The sequence below is a fragment of the Myxocyprinus asiaticus genome, chromosome 27 (genome assembly GCF_019703515.2).
Source record: "Myxocyprinus asiaticus isolate MX2 ecotype Aquarium Trade chromosome 27, UBuf_Myxa_2, whole genome shotgun sequence".
Taxonomy (NCBI): Eukaryota; Metazoa; Chordata; class Actinopteri; order Cypriniformes; family Catostomidae; genus Myxocyprinus; species Myxocyprinus asiaticus.
The window spans coordinates 42,542,000-42,564,394 of record NC_059370.1 but is presented as its reverse complement, the minus strand read 5'-3'; the positions used below and the strand labels follow the sequence as shown (position 1 = coordinate 42,564,394).

Sequence of the window (22,395 nt, the reverse complement as noted above, 5' to 3'; positions counted from 1 at the left end):
TTTTGTAATTTTCCAAAACGTTTTCTTTTTAACAGATGTCAAAAAGGACATTTCTAAAATGTTTTGTCTGATTTTAAGCACTTAATAATGTTTTTATATACATCTTAAAAAATAACATGCATGATGAAAACTTGTCAGTTGACCATCACCACTATAAAAGAGATTGACTTTATGGCCATTGGCTCACATGATATTTTCTCTAAAAAAATTTAATAAAAATAAAAATAATAGAAAGATGTAAAACTATTCTTTATCACAAAGACCTGTTATCAAATATAGATAGAAAAGTAAATCAAACAACAACAAAAAGAATAATAAAGATTTTCCAGAAATTACCTTCCATAAAAATATAAAACATACAAAAAAAGACATTCATATGTACACACACACACACACAATCTGCACACTGTATGGACGGAGCATGCACTCAGATTTGTAAGTAATAATTTAAGATGTGTTCCACAGTGAGATGAAGAACCGTTACGTCTGTTCTGTGCCGTCGAGTCCATGAGCTTCAGCACTACTGATCCGTTTCTCTTTGGGAGACTTCATTTTCTGTACAATAAAAGTGTTACAAGTCATTTTCTCTCAGTACTACCAATCTTAGTAAGTCTTATCACAGCAGGGCTGAGTATTGATCCAGATTTCCCCTCAATACGGTTTGATTCTGATTCCGATTCATTTGGGTTTATTTAAGTTATAATGTCCATTTTACTTACATCTGAAATACATTCTCTTACAGCTATACAGGTAATTATACAAGGGACCTTCAAACTTGTTACATTACCAAAATGATAATTGTACAAATGTATTGTATCATTAGTTTTTCATCATTTTAGTTACATTGTAGCTTTTTAAAGGAATAGTTCACCCAAAAATTAAAATTCTCTCATCATTTTCTCACCCTCATGCCATCCCAGATGTGTGTGACTTTCTTTCTTCTGCAGAACACAAATGAAGATTTTTAGAAGACGATCTCAGCTCTGTAGGCCCATACAATGCAAATGAATGGTGACCAGAACTCAGAAGGTCCAAAAAGGACATAAAGGAAACATAAAAGTAATCCATACGACTCCAGTGGTTTAATCCATGTTTCAAAAGCAATATAAGTGTGGGTGAAAAACAGATCAATACTTAAGTCCTTTTTTACTTTAAATCTTAAACCACTTTCACTTCCACATTCTTCTTCTTTTGTTTTTGGCGATTCACATACTTCATGTATATCACCACCTTCTGGGCAGGGAGGAGAATTTATAGTAAAAAAAGGACTTAAATATTGATCTGTTTTCACCCACACCCATCATATCACTTCAGAAGACATGGATTTATCCACTGGAGTCTTATGGATTACTTTTATGCTGCCTTTATGTCTCTTTTGGACCTTCAACGTTCTGGTCCCCATTCACTTGCATTGTGAGGACCAACAGAGCTGAGATATTCTTTTAAATAGCTTCATTTATGTTCTACAGAAGAAAAAAGTCATACACATCTGGAATGGCATGAGGGTGATTAAATGATGAGAGATGTTTTATTTTTAGGTGACACTGTCCCTTTAAAAATGTACAAATTCCATATATTCCATCAATAAATATGATGTCTTAAAATTGCATATATACTGTATATTTTGATACATAGATACATATTAATTGTTTACATGCATAACTTGTACTATTTACAAGCATTTACATTGATTTGTAGAACAAGTGCTAAAACGGTACTGTCTCTTTAAATATAGTGGCAGTTCAGCGAACGTCACACAGAAGTTTTTTTGGTTGAGCACATAATATCAAGAGTGGAGTCGCACTCGTGCTATGTGTGATTAGAACAGAGAGGATATCAAGAGACATTATTCAGTCACAAATGGACTGCGTAGATCGTCTTTGGTCACACATTACACGGAACGAGTCAAACCAAAATTTACTCTCAACTTATAGTGAAAGGATCTTGCTGCTGAACTTCTTTGCTGCTATACTACTCAGTCACTGGTGAGTAAAATCTGAACATTTACAAGCCAGTGGCTAATCACAGACATTTTTAGTCGCATTGCAGGAAATTTGGTTGCATACGCAAGTGATTTACTTGCATTGTAGAGGGTTGCGCATAGAGCAAAATAGAAATCTTGAAATTTGAAAGGTGCAATATGTAACAATTTACATGTAATATTCGCCTTTTTTTTTTGCCAATGTGTGAACGGCTTGTAACGCAACTTAAAAAATGAGCCCTTCCTGGACTTCCTAGGTTGCCCATTAAAGCCTGTAGACTGATTTTCATGTGAAGGGAGCAGGTCGCTTTTGCCGGTAAAATCCTAAGGATGTGACGTTTATGCGCGCTCCCAACAGCCTTCTACTGAATCCCGTCTGGCTAAGCGGGAACGTGATCATGGTCGAGCGAAAACTAGAGTGAACATCGGCAGGGCATTTTATTCCTGGAGGGACATTCGTTCGGTTTTGGGGATCAAAACCGACCCTGAATTGCCATTCTTCTTATTGGACAGGTAAACTTACATAACTGCAAAGCATGTGAAATATAGTGCCATAAGGATTGATCTGTGCCATTTTAGCTAAACTACAATAACACATGAAATGAATGCTAGACAATGTTCAAGATAATGCAAAAAGCTCCATTCATTAGTGTAACGTAACTTGGTTATACAGAAAATATATACAATCTATTATTATAAAACAATAGCGCATCGATATATCAAAATAACAGTTGTGATTGAATCACATCAATACTGAATTGTGTCAACATATTTATAATGTACGGTCTATTTTATAAACAGCTACTGTCATCACCCACCAAATTTAGCTAACAGCTATTGATAAAGCTGGCTAGCTAGCTAACGCCGACATCGTATAAATGCAGTCAATGTATCATGCAAAGAAAAGTGATTACTTCAAACTACGGTCTCACACAGTCAGACCTATATCCACACTTTGTTTTAGCCCTGTTCCAGCACTGGAGAGTGAAATATAATATACAGTCTCAAAGTTTGTAGTAAAACAATCATAACTGTCAGCCTCATCTGTCAGCTTGATGTCGGTGGATCACGTTCAGTCTCTTTGTACGTTACGTCATTGTTTTGGCCAATGCTCGCTCGCTCGCGTCCCTATGGATTGTGTGCACGAGCGCGATCACGAGCAACAGGCTGCAGTTCACTTAGTGGCCACAGGTGTCATTAATAACAAGGGTTTCTGAATCTTACATACTGCACCTTTAAGAATCGTTATTGGCATCTTTCAAATGTATATTGCAATTATTCAAAACTGTAAAATCTGGGCTATTCTCAGAATAGAATTGCATCCTGCATACTGCGCAGTAAATTCTGTATACTACCTGTCTACGGTTATTTAAGAATGCCAAAAAGTATGCATATGTAAAACAATAAACACTTACTTTTGGCAGGCCGTTCAAATAAAGTACATTTGTAGTATGCAATTTCAAATGTAGGTATTAGGCCATTCTGAACATGCAATGAAAAACATCTCCAGAAATTTTACCTTTTTGTGAACTACCACCTCTTCATCTGGAGCAGACACAGGAGAATCATCAGAGATTTGCTCTTGTGTCTTCTCTTTTTTCTTCTTTTCTGTACATTATTTTAGAGACAGCGAGAACATATGCACACATTAAAATATGCAGTAAAATATTGGTTTTAGCAATATTAGTTATAATAATAATAATAATAATAATAATAATATTATAACGACCTAGTTAGATCATCAATCACTCACTCTTTTTCTTCTGGCTGGTTTCTACAGTAACAGAAGCTATTTCTTGTGCTGTTGTTTCACCCTCATTTTCACCCTCCGTGTTTTTCTTTTTCCCTTTCTTGGCCTTCGGCATTGCCTCCTCTGGCACCAAGACATCACTCGGTTCTTCCTGTGGCCGTTTTCTTTTTTTGGATGAAGTCTTAAGATCTTGACTAGATGTTTCCTCATTACCCAAACTTGCTTGTTCCATTTCCAGGAGAACGTCATTCCGGGTTTCCGAAACTTCTGAGGAAGCCTTGTCCTTTCTTTTTTTCGAAGAGTTGTTCGTAGGGTCGGACTGCTGGAGATCCGCATCCGATGAAACCGTTTTGGACTTCTTAGAAGGCGTTTCCGTCTGACCAGGTTTTGCAGAATCTTTCTTGGCTTTAGCTTGCTTAGGATTTTCAGACTCTACGGTTTCTGAAAGACTCTTACCTCCCTGAACTCTGGCTTTTTTCAATGGAGTTTCAGACTCAACCATTTCTGAAAGGTCTTTAACAGCCTTATGTTTGGCTTTTTTAGATGGAGTTTCAGGATTAACGGATTCTTGAAGGACACCAACTTCTTCAGATGTTGTTTCTTTGTTAAACTCTGCAATATTTTCTGTTTTCTTAGACTTAACCTTCTTAGACGAAGTCTCACTATCAACAGGTTCTACAACAGTTTTAGACTTCTTGTCTTTCACTTTCTTTGATGGCGCCTCTGATTGGTCTGACTTGAGGTGGCCGTTATCAATCGCAAAGTTGTCATCTTTACAGTTATCCTGCGCAGGCTTGCTACCATTTTTTACTTTCTTAACTTCTTGAATGGCTTCTTTAGTATTTGAGAGACTATCTTTGTTTCTTTTAGGAGTTTCAACCTCATCACATTCAGATTGGATATTTAATTTCTTTTTCTTGGCCTTTTTAGATGGAGTTTCAGGGTTAACGCATTCTTGAAGGACACCAACTTCTTTAGATGTTGTTTCTTTGTTAAACTCTGCAATATCTTCTATTTTCTTAGACTTAACCTTCTTAGACGGAGTCTCACTATCAACAGGTTCTACAACAGTTTTAGACTTCTTGTCTTTCACTTTCTTTGATGGCGTCTCGGATTGGTCAGACTTCAGATGGGCAACATCAAACATAGGGTTGGCGTCTTCACTAGGGTTAGCTTGCGCAAGCTTGCTAGCATTTGTAACGATTTCTTTGGTATTTGACAGACTATCGTCAGTTTTCTTAGGAGTTTCATCAATATTGCCGTCAGACTGGATTTCTGATTTCTTTTTCTTGTCCTTTTTAGTTGGAGTTTCAGGTTTAACAGATTTTTGGAGAACGTCCACTTTCTCAGATGTTGCTGCTTCAAGTTTAGCAAGACTTTTTGTTTTCTTAGCTTTTACTTTTTTAGAATGAGTCTCACCATCAACAGGCTCTACGACACTTTTAGGCTTCTTGTCTTTCACTTTCTTTGACTTAAGTTGGGCATCATCAATCGTATGGTTGGCGTCTTCACAGTTAGCTTGTGCAAGCTTGCTAGCATTTGTAACAACTTTGTAAGTATCTGACAAACAATTAGCAGTTTTTTTAGGATTTTCAACATTATCGGCATCAGACTGGATTTCTGATTTCTTTTTCTTGGCCTTTTTAGATGGAGTTTCCGAGGTACCATTAGCATCCCCAGGAGCAGCTATTTCAGTGGTCTCAACCACATCATGACCTGAGATGTTACTGATTTTCTTATCTCTACCCTTTTTTGATGGTGATTTAACTTTAGGAAGCTCAGATACAGCAGTAGCTGTCTTGTCTTTAGACTTCTTTGAAAGTGTCTTAGTTGTATCAGTCTTAAGAGGAATGTTAGCAGTTTTAGCTCTTGATTTCCTGGTTGGCGTATTGGACTTTTTATTCTTGGGTGGGTCTCCCTCTTTTTTAGTTTTTGTTGCCTTTGCGGTCTTTCCCTTTTCTGTGGACTTTCCAGATGAGGAGACAGGAGATTTTTCAAAGTTTGAGAGGACATTCATCTTTGCTATATCAGCATCTGGTAACACAAAATGTGACGATCACTCTCCCAGACAAACTTTAATAATCATATATCTGGGTGAATCTCACATTAAACCCCATGAAAGGTTATAGTTATATTTTGTGTAAAGACAATGAAATATTGTTTTTGCAAATGTAGTAATATTTTCATTATAATTAAGAACATTTTCAATAAAAAATAATGTTAATAAATACAGGCTTCATTTCCTTAATCCACATTTTTTATTTTATTTTATTGAGGGTGAAATATGACCCAGATATGTTCCTGACAGGTTTTGTGAGATTCACCCACCATTTTTTTAATGTGGATGCATCAATAAACTTTGGATTGACTCACATTTATAAAGTTTGTCTCACCTGATAACTGTGTGACTAGTGTCCTCCATTTCTCCACATCTAAACTGGTCTCAGAATCAGAGTCAGAGTCATTCGCTACAGCAGAAGAGACAAACGAAGGTGCAGAAACAGCAGCGGTTTGACTTTTAGAAGCTCCATCTTCTGAGGTGCACTTTTTCCCTTTCCTTGGTATCATCACCACTTCTTTTTTCTTCTGTTTCTGTTGAGATAACAGATGACTTTCGTTTGGCGAGTCAGTTAAGTTTGAATATTCTGAAATATTCGTAATAACTTAAATACCTGTGATTTGCTCGGTGATCCCCGTGAAGTTTTCTTGCTGTTCGTATCAACAGGTTTTTGTGGACTGAGTACTTTTCATGCACAAAACCCCCCCCCCCACACACAAAAAAAAACAAAACACAAATAACAAAACAAGTCAGCATGCGGTGTGCAATCCGAGTGTTGAAATAAGACGATGGCCGTCAACTCTAAGAACATGTCTGTTGTAAGTCACTCTAGATGTCTGCATCTTGTGTGCAAACACACTCTACACCATATAAACATGACATTACATGATATAACGTGACTACTGAGAGTTACCTTTAGAGGGAGCTGTGTTTCCAGCTGTGTTGTGTTTCTTGTGGGACTTTCTAACAGCTAGAGAGGTTGTCTTGTTCTTTGCAGGACTCTTCAATTCAGGAGTCTGAACGCCTGCGGATTTGGACACTTTCAGTTGGTCACATCTTACAATTAGCACTCAACTGATTGAGCATGGTGACTGATATATTGCTAAAATATAAGCTGCATCATTAAATGTAATGGTGGCAAAAACAGATTTATTGTCATACTAACTCATTCACTGAAACGCATGAAAACAGAAAACATGCATCCCCTGATAAAAGCTGTCGGTAATGTTTGAAACTGCAACATGATGGTGAAATATCAGCCGATTAATTGGCCAAGCCAATATATGTTCGTCTTTGACTACTAACAATTGAAATGGATCAATAAGTGTCAGCACGCATGTTTAAGTTCTACCAAAACAGGCTCTTTTTGCACAGATTTTTACCTGTGAAGCCTTTGATGACTATTAGTTACATACCTGATGGCAGAGGAGGAACATCTTCATCATCCAAGTCTTCGTTCCTTTTACTTGAGAAAAGGGGCAAAAGCTACATATTAGTTGAAAGAGTTCCAATACATCCCACAATTCCTTTGATGCATTGGTGCAGTCCTACCTTGCCCACATCTTAAAGATCTCTCCTAAAGAGGCTTTTACTTCCTCAGTTTCAACCTGCAATTGACATTCACATTAAAACACATTTAATATAAATATTATACGCATTCAGATATGGAGCTTATCACAGCATTGACCATTGGGATCACTGTCTAACACTGACTCTAATGCGGCAGAACTTTTAAATGCTTTATTTCTACAGCTGTTGCCAGTTATAAGTAATACCCAGGTAGAAATAAAGCATTTTTAAGTGTTGCATTCATGACAATGGATCAACTCGTATAAATTCATTTCATAAACTTGAATGCTTCTTGTAGTGCACTTTGTACAAGGGTCACTGGTAGGACCAAAGAAGTTAATTTACTCTAAAACAGCAATGTTGTCATCTGCATCCAATGCATGCAATAAGCCACGACTACAGTGGTGGAACTGAAGTATATTTAATGTTGCATTACAGTCCATGGATACCATTTATCTTCTAATATCAAAGCCTAGTTGTACACACTACACAGGTGGTCTCAATGCATTATATTAAACCCATTAACTCAAATGCAACAGTTCTACGTGCTTTATTTTGACCACTTTTGCCATGTTTATGAAATGCATGCAATAAGCCACAGCCACTCTTGATATACAAAGCATAGCATGCACTCGTACACACGTGCATGCATACGAATATGAACCTGAGGCGCGTGCTTTCTCAGCACGTTGGCAGCTTTCTTGTAACCGTTGTCCTTTAAATGCAGGTATATTAAATTGATCAGCTCATCTTGAGAGGCTTCTGTAAGCTTAGATGTCATGATTACAGGCGGTTATAAAATCAGGCACGAGTGAACTTTATGAAAAACTTTGTTGCATATTTGTATTTCCGCTATCCTGTTGCCACAGCACGCGCATGCTTCCACTCTCACCTCTGAACTCTCGAGCGCTGCACAATGGGAAATGTAGTTCTTCCTCTGTTTGGAAATATTGTTCCTTTAAGTGAGTTGTAATTAAAGTGCTTATAAAAGGATAACGAAAATAGTTTTGTAGAAATAATTATTAAGGTTATAATAATACAAATATACTATATTAATAATATTGTTATAATATTGTACAGTTATTATTAAATATTTTAAAAGGTTAGATATATTATAAAATATATAAAATATAATAAAAATGTAAAATACTCAAATATGCATGCTCTAAAAGCAATGGAATCAAATATCAAACTTTTTATGCACCAAAATATTTATATTTTTATATTTGAGGACTTTTTGTATTGTCAACAGTGGACAGGATATGAGGGTGAATCACGCGAGCAGAAAACACAATGGATTCGAACCAAAGTCTTTTTCAAGGCAAGTCAAAATCTCAAAAACGGTTGGTCAAGATTGCGATCGAAGAACATATTTTAAATAAGCAGTAAAATCAGACAACAACAGTATCATAAATTGTGCTTCTTTAGCTCAGATCATGCAAAAAAAAAAATGCTATTTTTCAGGCTGGTTCAGCTAATGCTCATTTGCATTCATGAGTTGACTGACAGGCAATGTTTGTATCTAAAAGGTAATTGGCTCTTTTACCTTTAAGGCAGGACTTCCTTTATACATCCGCCATATTGGCCATCCCAACTTCTCACATTCATTTTTAATGCAAGTGGTCCATCTCTGGCTAAATCAAATCTCTGATTCGCCTGCGTGAGCTGCTCAGAAATGTGCAGTAACCGCTATGCTATGGATCCAACTTGCATTTACATTTTTATTTATTTATTTATTTTTCAGTTTTGCCCAACTTTCTGTTTTTTACTCACCCATATTGTTCCAAACCCATTTTACTTTTTTCTTCCATGGAACACAAAAGGAGGTATTAGGCAGAATGTTAGCCTCAGTCACCATTCACTTTCATTGTATGGTGCTTGGAACTAACATCTACCTAACATCCCCAAGGAATAACAACAACAAAAAAGTTATATGTGTAAAACAGTTATATGAGGGTGATTTTTTGGGGGGTCAGTTGTCTCTTTAATTGTCAAATTGTCAAAGAATGTGTTGAAAATGTTTCACAAAGCAGTCGGAGTGCAAATGCATTGAAACCGTCCATGTGGGCTCACGTTCAAAAGAGTATACTTTAAAAGGCTGAGCACTTAACTACATGAGAGATGGAAAGGCACATGGAAAAACAAAGTGTGCTCTAACATTTAAGGCCAAAGTAAATACATTTTTTTATAAGTGCTGGTACGTCTCATGCACAGTGCATGCATGATGCATATTTCATCTTCAGTACAGTACGCGCGGACTGTCTGCATGCAGCCTAGCTTTTCTAGACATGTGGACAGTTTTTTATATTACTATAAATCTCCACCTTTGGCCAGCCCAACCAGTAGGTGGCAATATGCACGATGAATGCGAAACGCCAAAAAAGAAGAAGAATGTGGAAGTGAAAGAATGAGCTTTATTGCCAAATATGCTTACACAGACAAGTGATTTGGTGACAGAAGCTTCCAGTGCACAAACATTACAACAACAAGACAGAAATAATGAAAAATAGAATATAGAATAAAAATAAGTGAATAGGATATAACGTTTATATAAAAATACACAATAAGACACAAAAATATATGTATATACAAAAGACAATCTGTTATATACAGATAGTGCAAGGGAATGTAATGTGCAGAGGAGGTAGGATATGTAAAACAAATATAATTGACTAAGCTTTTTAATTGCACATAATTATACCTCAATGGGGCAGTTTTTAACTGTTCATGAGATGGATGTCCTGAGGGAAAAAGCTGTTCCTGTGCTTGGCTGTTCTGGAGCTCAGTGCTCTGTAGCGCCAGCCAGAGGGCAACAGTTCAAAGAGGTAGTGGGCTGGGTGAGTAGGGTCCAGAGTGATTTTTCCAGCCCTTTTCCTCAATCTGGATGTGTACAGTTCTTGGAGGGTGGGAAGGGGAGAACCAAAAATCCGCTCAGCAGTCCGAACAGTCCTTTGCAGGCTTCTGATGTCTGATTTGGTAGCTGAACCAAACCAGACAGTTATTGAACTGCTGAGGACAGACTCAATGACTGCTGAGTAGAACTGTATCAGCAGTGCCTGTGGCAGGTTGAACTTCCTCAATTGGTGAAGGAAGTACAACCTCTGCTGGGCCTCACAATGTAGTCAATGTGGGTCTCCCACTTCAAGTCGTGTGAGATGGTAGAGCCCAGGATCCTGAATGAATCCATTTCTGTCACAGTGCTGTTCAGAATGGTGAGGGGAGGGGGTAATGATGGGGTGTTTCTCCTGAAGTCCACAGTCACCTCCACTGTTTTAAGCGTGTTCAGCTCCCTTCGGTATGCAGACTCATTGGCATCTTGGATGAGGTTGACAGAGGGGTCCTTGGCAATGCATTCGTTGGTGTACAGGGAGAAGAGTATTGGGGAGAGCCCACATCCCTGGGGGGGCGCCAGTGCTGATCTTACAGGTGCTGGCAGTGAATTTCCCCAGTCTCACTAGCTGGTGAAGCTGGTGATCCACTGACAGATAGAGGTGGGAACAGAGAGTTGGTTTAATTTAGTCCGGAGAATAGCTGGGATGATGTTGAAAGCCGAACTGAAGTCCACAAAAAAGATCCTTGCATATGTACCTGGTCTGTCCAGATGTTGCAGGATATGATGCAATCCCCTGTTGACTGCATCATCCACAAACCTGTTTGCTCGATAAGCAAATTGAAGGGACTCCAGTAAGGGTCCAGTGATGTTCTTCAGGTGGGCCAATACCAGTCTCTCAAATGACTTTATGACCACAGACGTCAGAGCGATGGGTCTGTAGTCATTAAGTCCTTTGATCTTGGGTTTCTTAGGGACAGGAATGATGGTGGAGCGTTTGAAGCAGCAGGGAACTTCACACTGCTCTAGTGATCTGTTGAACATCTGTGTGAAGATGGGGGCCAGCTGGTCAGCATAGGCATTTAAACAGACAGGTGAAACACCATTGGGGCCTGATGCTTTCTTTGTCTTCTGTTTCTGGAAGACCCGGCACACATCCTCTTCACAGATACTAAGTGCAGGTTGAGTAGCAGGAGGGGGGTCGCATGTTGTTGCGAGGTGTTGATGTTTGTGTGAAGAGAAGGTCAGATTGGGTGTGGGGTGTGAGACTGGGCATTTCAAAAAGTAAAACACATTCAGTTCTTCAGCCAGTTGTTGATTCCTTACAGAGTTGGGGGATGGTGTCTTGTAGTTAGTAATGTCTTTCAGGCATCTCCACACTGTTGCAGGGTTGTTAGCTGAAAACTTGTTATTCAGCTTCTCAGAGTAGCTTCTCTTAGCCACTCTAATCTCCTTTATCAGTGTGTTTTTGGCCTGATTGTACAAGATTTTATCCCCACTTCTGTAAGCATCCTCTATGGCCTGATGAAGCTGCCTGAGTTTTGCTGTAAACCATGGTTTGTCGTTGTTGAATGTTGTTGAAACTGACATATGATGTCACAGTATCTGTGAGCTTCAAAAACACTCCAATCATTGCAGTCAAAGCAGGCTTATAGTTCCATCTCTGCTTTATTGGTCCATCTCTTTACAGTCCTTACTACAGGCTAAGCTGATTTAAGTTTCTGCCTGTAGGTTGGAAGAAGATGAACCAGACAGTGATCAGAGTGTCCCAAATCTTCTCTAGGGACAGAGTGATATGCATCCTTACTGTTGTGTAGCAGTAATCCATTATATTTCTGACTCTGGTGGGGCATGTAATGTGCTGTTAGTATTTTGGCAGTTCATGGGTGAGGTTGGCTCTGTTAAAATCGGCAAGAATAATAATAAGTGAGTCTAGGTATTGTTGTTCCGTTTCTGTGATCTGATCAGCCAGCTGATTCAACGCTGTGCTCACACACACTTGTGGAGGAATGTGAACACCCAACTTTCATTGATGTAAAAGCATGTTCCACCACCTCTCGTTTTCCCCGACAACTCCTCGATGCGATCCTCTCTGAACAGCTGGAAGCCTGGCATATGTAATGCGCTGTCCGGAATGGCTTCACTCAGCCAGTTTTCTGTGAAGCACAAGGCAACAGAGTTTGAAAAGTCCTTGGTGTATGGGTGAGGAGATGTACAGTAGTTTGCACTTGAACAACACCGCTCTCCTCCAACTAAAATAAAAAACTTCCAAATAGTCAAAAACCGGGAAAAGATTGTTTGGTATGTGCTGCCGAATGTTCAGCAGTTTCTGGTAAAACTGATTGAACAAAACATTACTAAACACAGGACAAACAAACAAAAACAGCAAAAGAATTGGAGAGCTCCACACTGAGGTGGCCATTTGTGGCACCATCATGTATCACGATGAAAGTGGAGATTTATAGCACAAAAGGACTTAAATATTGATCTGTTTTTCACCCACACCTATCATATCTCTTCTGAAGACATGGATTTAACCACTGGAGTCATATGGATTACTCTTATGCTGACTTTATGTGCTTTTGGACTTTCAAAGTTCTGGTCACCATTCACTTACATAGAATGGACCAAAAGAGCTGAAATATTTTTCTAAAAATCATTGTTTGTGTTCTGCAGAAGAAAGAAAGTCATACAAATCTGAGATGACATGAGGGTGATCCCTTTTCTGGCCAAGGTTCGTTTGGCCTTAAAGGGATACACTTTAAGCGTATGCTGATACGTCTCATGCACAGTGTGCACAAATTTCTTTCTCAGTACAGTACGCGCAAACTGTCTGCATGCAGCCTAGCTTTTCTAGACACACAGACAGTTCCTTTCTTTGCACGTAGTCGGCACATGTGCCTGCCATTGACTGTAGCCTACTAAAAAGTATCACAAAGCAGTCGTATAGTGCACATGATGCAAAAGCGTCCATTTGGGTTAGAGTTTAAAAGAGTATACATTGAAAGACTAGAGCGCTCGACCGCGCGCGAGACGTTACGGCATGCAACATTTTTATTTTATTTTTTAAATAAGAAGTATAGCCTAGCTTTTTAAAATGCAAAATAGTTCATTTACAAGATGAACTGGATGACTTTTAACATACAACATAATAGTAGTTGGCAGTATGCCGTGTACACTGCACAGTATTCTGTAAGTTGTAGTATTCCATTCCAAACAAAGCCAAGGACTCTGGAAATTGTCTAACACTCCAGGTCAGACAGTGAGAATTTGGGTTAAAAAAGCAAAACCCAAAGACTGCACTCACACAATCACTTTTTAGAAACTGCAGAGCTCAGAAGAGGAAATATACTGTAGATAATTTCCCAAATTAGAGTTAAGAAAAACCCCTCATTGAACACATGAGAACCTGAGATCCTTTGAAAGCTGTACAGTGAAAAGCATGCCGTTTTAATGGCACCGGTAGCGATGATTAAATAGAGTTGTTAGCATGAGGAGAGGGATTTTTTTATAACTGCCCGGCTCTCTCTCGCAATGGCAAACTCAACATCTGCTCAGACTCCGTTGGCTGCTCCTCTAATTATTTCCTTTCATGTTCTTGATTTCTTTTAAAAAGTAAAAGGAAAGAAATGCCAGGATTAGATTATTGGTACAAAAGAGTATACAGGTATGTGTTTAACACCCATGTTAAAATGAAATAAAAATGAAAATAGCAAAATGGATTTAGCACCTGAAGTAAATTTACTGTGCAAGATCATAATATACTGTATAACGTCAACACTACTGTCAGTTTAAATTCATAGAAAATGTTAAAAGAAGCCATCTGAGCGTTACTTGATATGACTTTGTATGTCTATTTTTTGCACAGCGTTATAATAAACTGTTATGCAAAAAATGTTTAATGACAAAATTCCATTTGTGTAAGTTTTGTTATAAAATAATTTTTTTATTATAATTTGATTGTAATTTACAACACTCACAAGTTTTTCACTCAAATAATTTACTGTGACACTTAATTTTACAATATTTTAAATCAATATTAAATTCCAGTGCAACATTTGTATATCTGATTTGGTTTGTTTGTCTTCTGACTTTGACCAAAGGAATGTGGAACAGGTCAGGTATTTAAAATCTCTTGCTTTTAAAAAAAAATCAAAGATCATATTTGGTAGTTTTATGAGCAGTTATGCTATTGATAGACCATGCTAAAAGAGTTTGTGTAGCACATCAGAATGTTGAGGTTTGAACTAAAACTCACATCAAAGACCCTTCAGTCGGATTTGCATTTGTTGAAGTTTTGGCAAATGTAATGTTGACTCACTGATGTAAGATATTTTCAGGGGCAGATATTTCAAGACAGGTAGAAAACTCCCATTAGGCCATAAATGATGTAAACAAATAAACATTACTGTTGTGAGATTGTGTCTGTCTGCTGTCAATGCAACACACACACACACACACACACACACACACACACACACACACACACACACACACACACACACACACACACACACACACACACACACACACACACACACACACACACACACACACACACACACACACACACACACACACACACACACACACACACACACACACACACACACACACACACACACACACACACACACACACACACACACACACACACACACACTCACTCACTCAGAATGGTGGTGTAGTGGACTAAAGCACTGAACTGATAAGCAGAAAGTTGTTGGTTTGATCCCCACAGCCACCACCATTGTGTCCTTGAGCAAGGCACTTAAATCCAGGTTGCTCCAGGGAGATTGTCCCTGTAATCAGGCACTGTAAGTTGCTTTAGATAAAAGTGTCTGCCAAATGCATAAATATAAATGTAGAATGAAAGGATTTGGTTAGCAGTGTGTTCTTGTCTGCTACAGCTCATTACTGCATCACATGAGACTGATCTCAGTGTGAATTTGGTACAGTAGGTTGAAAGTTCTTCAGCTGAAATCAGTCTTTTTCATTTCTATTTTTTAATTTAGCATTAAACAAATATAGTTACAATATAGTAGAACAACAAAACAATCAGAACAGTTCAAAACACCAACATTCAAAGGGGTAAAATAAAGAAAAAAATATTAATAAATAAAACCATACACAATAATAAAAAACAAAAAACAATAATACAAATAAAATCAATTTATACTGATTCAATAAATATAGCAAATTGTAATAAACAATATCAACTGAAAATCTTGAAATAAGCGCAACAAACAAGTGTTTTCCAAGATTGTTTATTTTTTTAGCCGCAGAGAGCGTTTCAAAATAAAATGCTTAAATTAGTTAAAAGCACCATAAAATTGGTTTGTGTTGAGAGAACTTACACTTATGTATGTGAAACTAGGCCAAAATTAATAAGAGATTAATACGGTGAAACTGTTTGTCACTTTCTTTACCTATTATTTTCTGAAATCAGTCTGTGCTTTTTTGGGTGTGCGTATAGTTCACCCAAAAATGAAAAAGTAAAAATGATTACTTACCCTCCTGGGATCCCAGATGTGTATGACTTTCTTTCTTCTGCAGAACACAAATGAAGATTTTTTAAAAGAATATCTCAGGTCTGGAGGTCCTCACAATAAAAGTGATTGAACATTTTGACGCTCCAAAATCCACATAAAGCATAAAAGTAATCCATAAAACTCCAGAGGTTAAATCCATGTGTTCAGGCACAAAATGATAGGTGTGGGTGAGGAGCAGATCATTATTTAAGTCTTTTTTTTAATTAATATAAATTCTCCTCCCTGCCCAGTAGGGGGTGATATGCATGAAGAATGTGAATCACCAAAAACACAAGAAGAAGAATGCGGAAGTGAAAGTTAAAGTGGAGATTGACTGGACAGGGAGGAGGATTTATAGTAATAAAGGGCTTAAATATTGATCTGCTTCTCACCCACACTGATTTAACAACCAGAGTCGTCTGGAGAAATTCTTATGTTGCCCTGATGTGGATTTTCGAGCTTCAAAATTTTGGCACCCATTCACTTGCATTGTGAGGACCAAAAGAGCTGAGAAATTATTCTAAAAATCTTCACTTGTGTTCTGCAGAATAACAAAAGCCATACACATCTGAGATGGCATGAAGGTGAGTAAATGATGAGAGAATTTCCATTTTTTTGGGTGAACTATTAACCTTTAATGAAATTAAAATCACTGCCCCCAGTGGCCAAAGCTGGAAGTGTTGTTGAACGTATGGGCATGTGTGACCTCCACTTTCCAGGTGAACTGTCCAAAGAGTGGCGCCAAAAGCGATTTGTAATTTTAGTTGTAAATGATATAATAAAGTCAACAGGAATGCATATTATATTTACTCTAACTCCTAACCCAAACCCCAACCCTAAACCTAATCATCAGTGAAGTAAATATGAAATCTTAAAGGAAAAATGCAACCTCCGAATCACATTTGTCATGTTTATGTTAAACGTGATTACTTGCTGGTTTCTGTTGGACCAGAACCCGGGTCTCTGAGGCTGCTCACGCAACACACTTTTATTAGTGCCACAGGAAAAGTAAATATTTACATTGATTTAAAATGCCTGATGAGAGATGGTGGTTGGTTGTCAGTAACTGATGATGTCACAGTACCAGAACATTCAATAGCAACATGTTGAGTTCCCGTATGATTATGTTGTTCACACTGCTAGTATGGTACAATAAAATATATACTGTGTGTATTTTAATAGAATGTTGATAGAGCAACACAATTTTTTCTTTTTATCTTTTTTTATTATTAATGATGGTTCTTTTCAATTCATTTGAAAATACAGATAGCAAAGGGGCGGGGGGTGGGGCTTATATCATGTGGATATAGGGGCAATAGTAATATAGGGAAATGTGACACCATATGCAAATTCTTTTGATATAAGAGGACTTTTTTATGTGACTTTGAAGTAAATGAACACTTGGATTTAATCACCATTGTTTACTGTGGTGGTTTGTTGCCATTTAGTGTTTTGTGAGAAACAAGCATGAAAATCGTATTAAAATCAACTGTTTGCCTGTTTTAATGACACTTTTGTTCTTCAAATTGAGCTTTAGAAGGACATGCATAAACAAGTAAACCTTGAAATAAACTTCACGTATGTTTAATTTCCTCCCTCACATAGTGTTGAAGTCATCAGAGAAGAGCTCTTCTTAGTTCACTTTACGTATGAGGTTTTCTCATTTTCAATTTGGGGCGTATCATACTTTGTAATTTTTCAGATTTTTTTATTCGTTTGGGTACTATTTGTACTAGTAAGTGGTACATTTTCAAAACACTTAGTGCTAATATCCCAACAGATCATCAAAAATTAAATTTTTTGTTCAAACATTTCAGCATATTTTCAATTGACCAAGTACAAAACACAAAATCACAAAGTAACGTTTTATCCACACCAAATAAGTGTTTCATCTATATATACCTTTCATTGAATATAACTGCCTTTCATAATGCTATTACAATCAAACCTGTTCATTTGTTACTGTTCTTGTTCAGTTTAATATGTGTCTATCATTTGATCTATTTTATGTGTTTGTAAAATAACATCTACAGTAAATCATATGTTCAGAACAGGAAAACATAATGCATTTTTTATGATATTGCCAATTTATATCATACGTAACTCTGTTGTTTACAGTATGTACCGTATGCATTCAGAGTGTGTGTATGAGCATTTGCAGTTTGTCTAATTAGTGCAGGATAGACTGAAAGGAAGAGGAACCAAACAATGAATTTGTATACTGGAGGCCAGTCAGAGAGGTCACAGAGGAACTGGTGAGCCCAATGACATCTGAGCCATCAATGTCCACTATGTGATTCAGTAAACAAAGACCTTCTGTAAAGCAAATGAAAGGTAATGTGACAAACTTGTGAGTCTCTCTTGTTTGTAAGTCACTTGGTTACTATAAAAATGATCAAAAGATCATTGATCACACGTTTTGATCACACATTGGGTTGATATAACAGACATTATGAATTTACAGTAATGTCAGTCTGGTCAGGGAATGTAAGTGTATTTCCTAATGTGATTTTGCAGTACTGTAAAACAACTGTATTAAACATCTTTAAGGTTAATCTGAAACATGCATCTTGTACTGTTTGCTACAGAATGAACCGACTGATAAAATAACTAAACTGAAAGAAGATCATTCTGTTGTGTTTGGTTGATTAAACTAAATGTTCTCATTACATGTCACAATAATCGTGTGTTCTGAAACAGTGTTTATATGAAAGGAAACATGTACAACCCTGATGAAAGCATGTTAGGAGGTTTTAAAAGAACGATTAGCTTTCTTACAAGTGTGATCAGTTTGGTGTGTGTACTAAGAGTTTTGAAAATGTACCACTTGCATGTGAAGATAGTACCAAAGCAATTAAAAACAAAATGTTAACTACTCAATGCAACCCTATATTGCAATTTAAACATCTGTAAGTTTAAAGCATCTGTTTATGTGTTGCCAGTTCTATACATACAAGCTATAGGAGCAATTGTAACAACACTAGAAGTTCGTTGATGAATTTACAGTATCTCATATCTGCATCGGCTGATAATTTTCACACCCGTAACACTGCTAATCGCTGATATTACTGCAAAAGATAAGCATATGAATCTGTCAGCTGCTATAATAACACTCTAATTTCATCTACACCTCAATAAATGCACAGTAGGCCTAACAAAATATCAAATATAATGCACTGCAATATATTTGATCCTATCCCTTTCATTTATTACAGATATGCACAATTGTACATAATAAAACTTTGGTATATCTTCACTATATTTATTGATTTCCTATAGTTTAGATGTGATTTTGTAGTTCACACCTGTGCGCGCTCCGCTCTTGTGAAAGTCTGTACAAAGGTAAACGAGGCCGAAAATTTGGGTTACTCCGTGTCAAACAATCGACCAATCACAGGCCTCCTAACAGTCGCTCCATTCGTACGGCGCCTCTGATTGGTGGAGATATTGGCCACGGAACACATCGGAAAAGGTTGTAAAAGCTCAGTGAGCACAAACGCAACAGAAGTGTACGGACTCCTACAGGTCAGTACAGCAAGACCGAAGGTTATTTGTAATTTATTTCCTTGTTAATATTATTTATTTTTATGTAAAGTAATACGCGCGGGCCGGATGTTTTTAGCAATTCTGTTTCCATGTTCTGCAACGTGTCCATAGAGTGCAGAAGAGCACGTGATAGTGAAAATAACATTGTAAACTCCTTAGTGCATCATTTTTATTCCACAGCAGTGTGGATAAAGTGCTTTAAGTCTTCAGTTGTTGTTTGCAAAGGTCTTTTTTATAATTTGACCAATGCAAAATGTGTGGGGTAGTAATGTAAACACTAGTTTAGCATATGCTTGATAGAGTGGCTACGTGATTAATAATTAAAAATCCTGTTCTCATTTTGTAAACAGAACAGTGCAGTCATCTGTCATGTGTCTCACTATATACAATGACTCAGGCTCATTATTACTCATTTAATTTAACCTGCTGTTCTCAGTGCATTAATCATGTGGTTATTCATAAAGAACTAGGCTACTTGTTTATGGTAATATTCACATAGAAATTGGTATTTAATGTGTCTTAAGTTAGTTAGAGTCTATAGTATGGTTGTAATTGAATGTTGCCAGTGTTACGCTCTCTTGCACGAGTTCACTCTTGTGTCCTTTTGACCTTGATCTATGGCAACAGCCATGTTTCCTTTTATTATGTTTACTCCCAGGTGAGAGATCACCTGTAGTCATCACCTGGGAGAATACCTGAGTTGTGTATTATTAAATAATGGGTTTTCATTGAAAAGGGAATGTTAAAATCTATTGTCTGCATGGTTAAAGGGATGGTTCAACCCAAAATGAAAATTCTGTCATCATTTACGCACCCTAATGTAGTTCCACACCCACATGACTTTCTTTCTTCTGTGGAACACAAAAAGATGACATTAGGCAGAATGTTAGGGACTAACCGCCTTCTGCAGAACACAAATGAAGATTTTTAGAAGAATATTTCAGCTCTGTAGGTCCATACAATGCAAGTGAATGGTGACCAAAACTTTGCAGCTCCAAAAAGCACATAAAGGCAGCATAAAAGTAATCCATACGACTTCAGTTGTTTAATCCATGTCTTCTGAAGTGATCCAATCAATAGTTTGGTGAGAACAGACCAAAATATAGCCTAACTACTATATAACTACTATACTCAAAGATCTGGCCACCATTAACTTGCATTGTACGGACCTACAGAGCTGAAATATTCTTCTAAAAATCTTCATTTGTGTTCTGCAGAAGAAAGAAAGTCATACACATCTGGGATATCATGAGGGAAATAAATAAGAGAATTGTCATTTTTGGGTGAACTGTCCCTTTAACAATACACATTTAACATACAAAATTACACACTTCCCTTTTAAGAGAAACTCATTGACATTTCAATTCATAAGATATATTATTTTCGTTATAAAAAGGTAGAATACATCATGATAATAAACTGCCACAAGACAGTTTGAGACAGTTTAATTCTGCCATGATATTCTTGTTCATTGTGGCCAGTGTGTTGCAAATGAATGACTAAGACACAACAGATTTTGAAAAAAAGGTGCCAGGACTCATAAAGCCAATGCAGGGTGAAAGGTCAAGGGCATCATGTGAGCATATGAATGTTTGCTAATGAGGTCATGCGTTCATTAATAATCTGTGCAAGCTGATTGATTGTACAGTATTTATTCCATGCATTTTATATGAAGGTCATTATAACTGGACTTTGTGGTACAAACTGTCTTTCCTTGATGTGCAGCCCTTTTTACAAGGAAATGACTGCTCATATTTTGTCAACACGCGTAAGTAGAGTAGATCTCTGCATTTGTGTCAACTAGGGAAATCATGTGACTTTTCTAATGATTGGCATCATGGTATGTGGATATCACAAACTCAAACGCCTGTCTGAATTATTATAAAACTTGTTTATTATGTTTGAGTTCCATTTACTTGAAATAGCAGCAAGCTGTGACATATTTAGATATAAGCAAATTATCTCAAGACATAATGCAACAGACCTGCGGCGGATCTAGAACATTTTTCATGGGGTGGCAAGGGGGTGGCATGCAGACTATGTGGGGTGGCAACACCAAAGCAGGCATCCATGCGTAGTTCTTATGGATTAAGGCACCAAGCTTCATTGCAACAAGTATTAGTTCATTAATTGGAGTCACTATCAAATTACAAATGTCTGTTATACAACTGCATTTCCACAGTAACCACATAGTAACCATTTTGCTACTGATTTGCCAACTTAATTTTTTTTTTAGCATAATAAAAAGTAAGTAACAAAATAGATATCTCCAGAGCACCAAGACATTGTATATTAAACATGTCAACAAATTCTTAATGTTCCTAAGCTTCACATATAGAACTAGCAATCTGGACTAAACGTCACCACCTTATGCAGGCCAAATTTATTTATTGTGTTAAGTGTACCCATATATGGAAAATGCATGCATATCCCATGTTATTCTGCAAATAAAGTCCTGTAGGCCTATCACCTTTGTAACCACTGTAACCATTTGAAAGCGAAGGTTAGCACAAAATTAGATCTAAATAAAAATAAACTGTACAGAAAATTGTACGGTAGGAGGCAGTGCTGCAAAACTCATGAATATTAATTATGCTATGCACGGTAAAATATTATTTTAAATTACCTATTTTGATCAACAGTCATTCTTAATGACCAATTCAAGCACCCAAATAAATATTTCACATAATATGGTAATTACATCTCTACATCTGACACTGTCAGTCTTGGAATTTTGTTAGTCAGTAGATCATGGGTCGGCAACCTATGGCATGCATGCCAGCATTGGCACGCAGAGGGGTAATCACTGGCATGCCAGCAACGGCGAGAGAGTAGCAGACCATTTCATTTATATGAAATTCCGCACCTGCATTCCAATCTGCATCTTGATGTAATCCTTCCTCATTATCACACAGCAACATGTTTTCATGAGCTGAATGGGAGGCTAAACAAAAAGTAAAAATGTGACGAGACTGCAGTACACCCAACAGACTCGTGCAGCGCGTGCAAGCCATTCGTGCATCACGAGCCGGCAGCGCTTCACTTTCGGTTAATCGTGCGAGTAAACGCGCCCTCTTTGCATCGGTCAGGCTGTGCGGATGACAGCCTACATTCTGTTTCATTTGACCA

At 37.4% G+C, this 22,395-nt stretch overlaps 2 protein-coding genes across 2 annotated transcripts in view; one reads left to right on the top strand and one right to left on the bottom strand.

The window, feature by feature from the left end:
* On the bottom strand, positions 1 to 8,240 carry LOC127417631 (muscle M-line assembly protein unc-89-like). The gene is made up of 9 exons (XM_051657680.1): positions 8,024 to 8,240; positions 7,342 to 7,397; positions 7,206 to 7,255; positions 6,704 to 6,814; positions 6,404 to 6,474; positions 6,125 to 6,323; positions 3,735 to 5,765; positions 3,501 to 3,589; positions 1 to 555 (listed from the first exon to the last, which is right to left on the bottom strand). Exons 1-9 carry the CDS (start codon positions 8,138 to 8,140, stop codon positions 481 to 483), a joined length of 2,799 nt encoding a protein of 932 aa, XP_051513640.1. The 5' UTR covers positions 8,141 to 8,240; the 3' UTR covers positions 1 to 480.
* A 10,939-nt stretch (positions 8,241 to 19,179) lies between these two features.
* The window catches only part of LOC127417632 (long-chain-fatty-acid--CoA ligase 1-like), a 34,000-nt gene continuing 30,784 nt past the window's right edge, over positions 19,180 to 22,395 (top strand). Inside the window, exon 1 of the mRNA XM_051657682.1 lies at positions 19,180 to 19,245. The gene's annotated coding sequence lies outside the window, so the exon portion shown is untranslated. The remainder of the gene's footprint in view (positions 19,246 to 22,395) is intronic.

Bases quoted from the DNA above. Each gene is read 5' to 3' on its own strand.
- LOC127417631 (XM_051657680.1), bottom strand. From the start codon at position 8,140: ATGACATCTAAGCTTACAGAAGCCTCTCAAGATGAGCTGATCAATTTA. The intron at 6,815-7,205 runs GTATGTAACTAA...CCAAATCCGCAG, and splicing joins TGTTCCTCCTCTGCCATCAG to GCGTTCAGACTCCTGAATTG. The intron at 556-3,500 runs GTAAAATTTCTG...TTTATTGTACAG, and splicing joins AGGTGGTAGTTCACAAAAAG to AAAATGAAGTCTCCCAAAGA.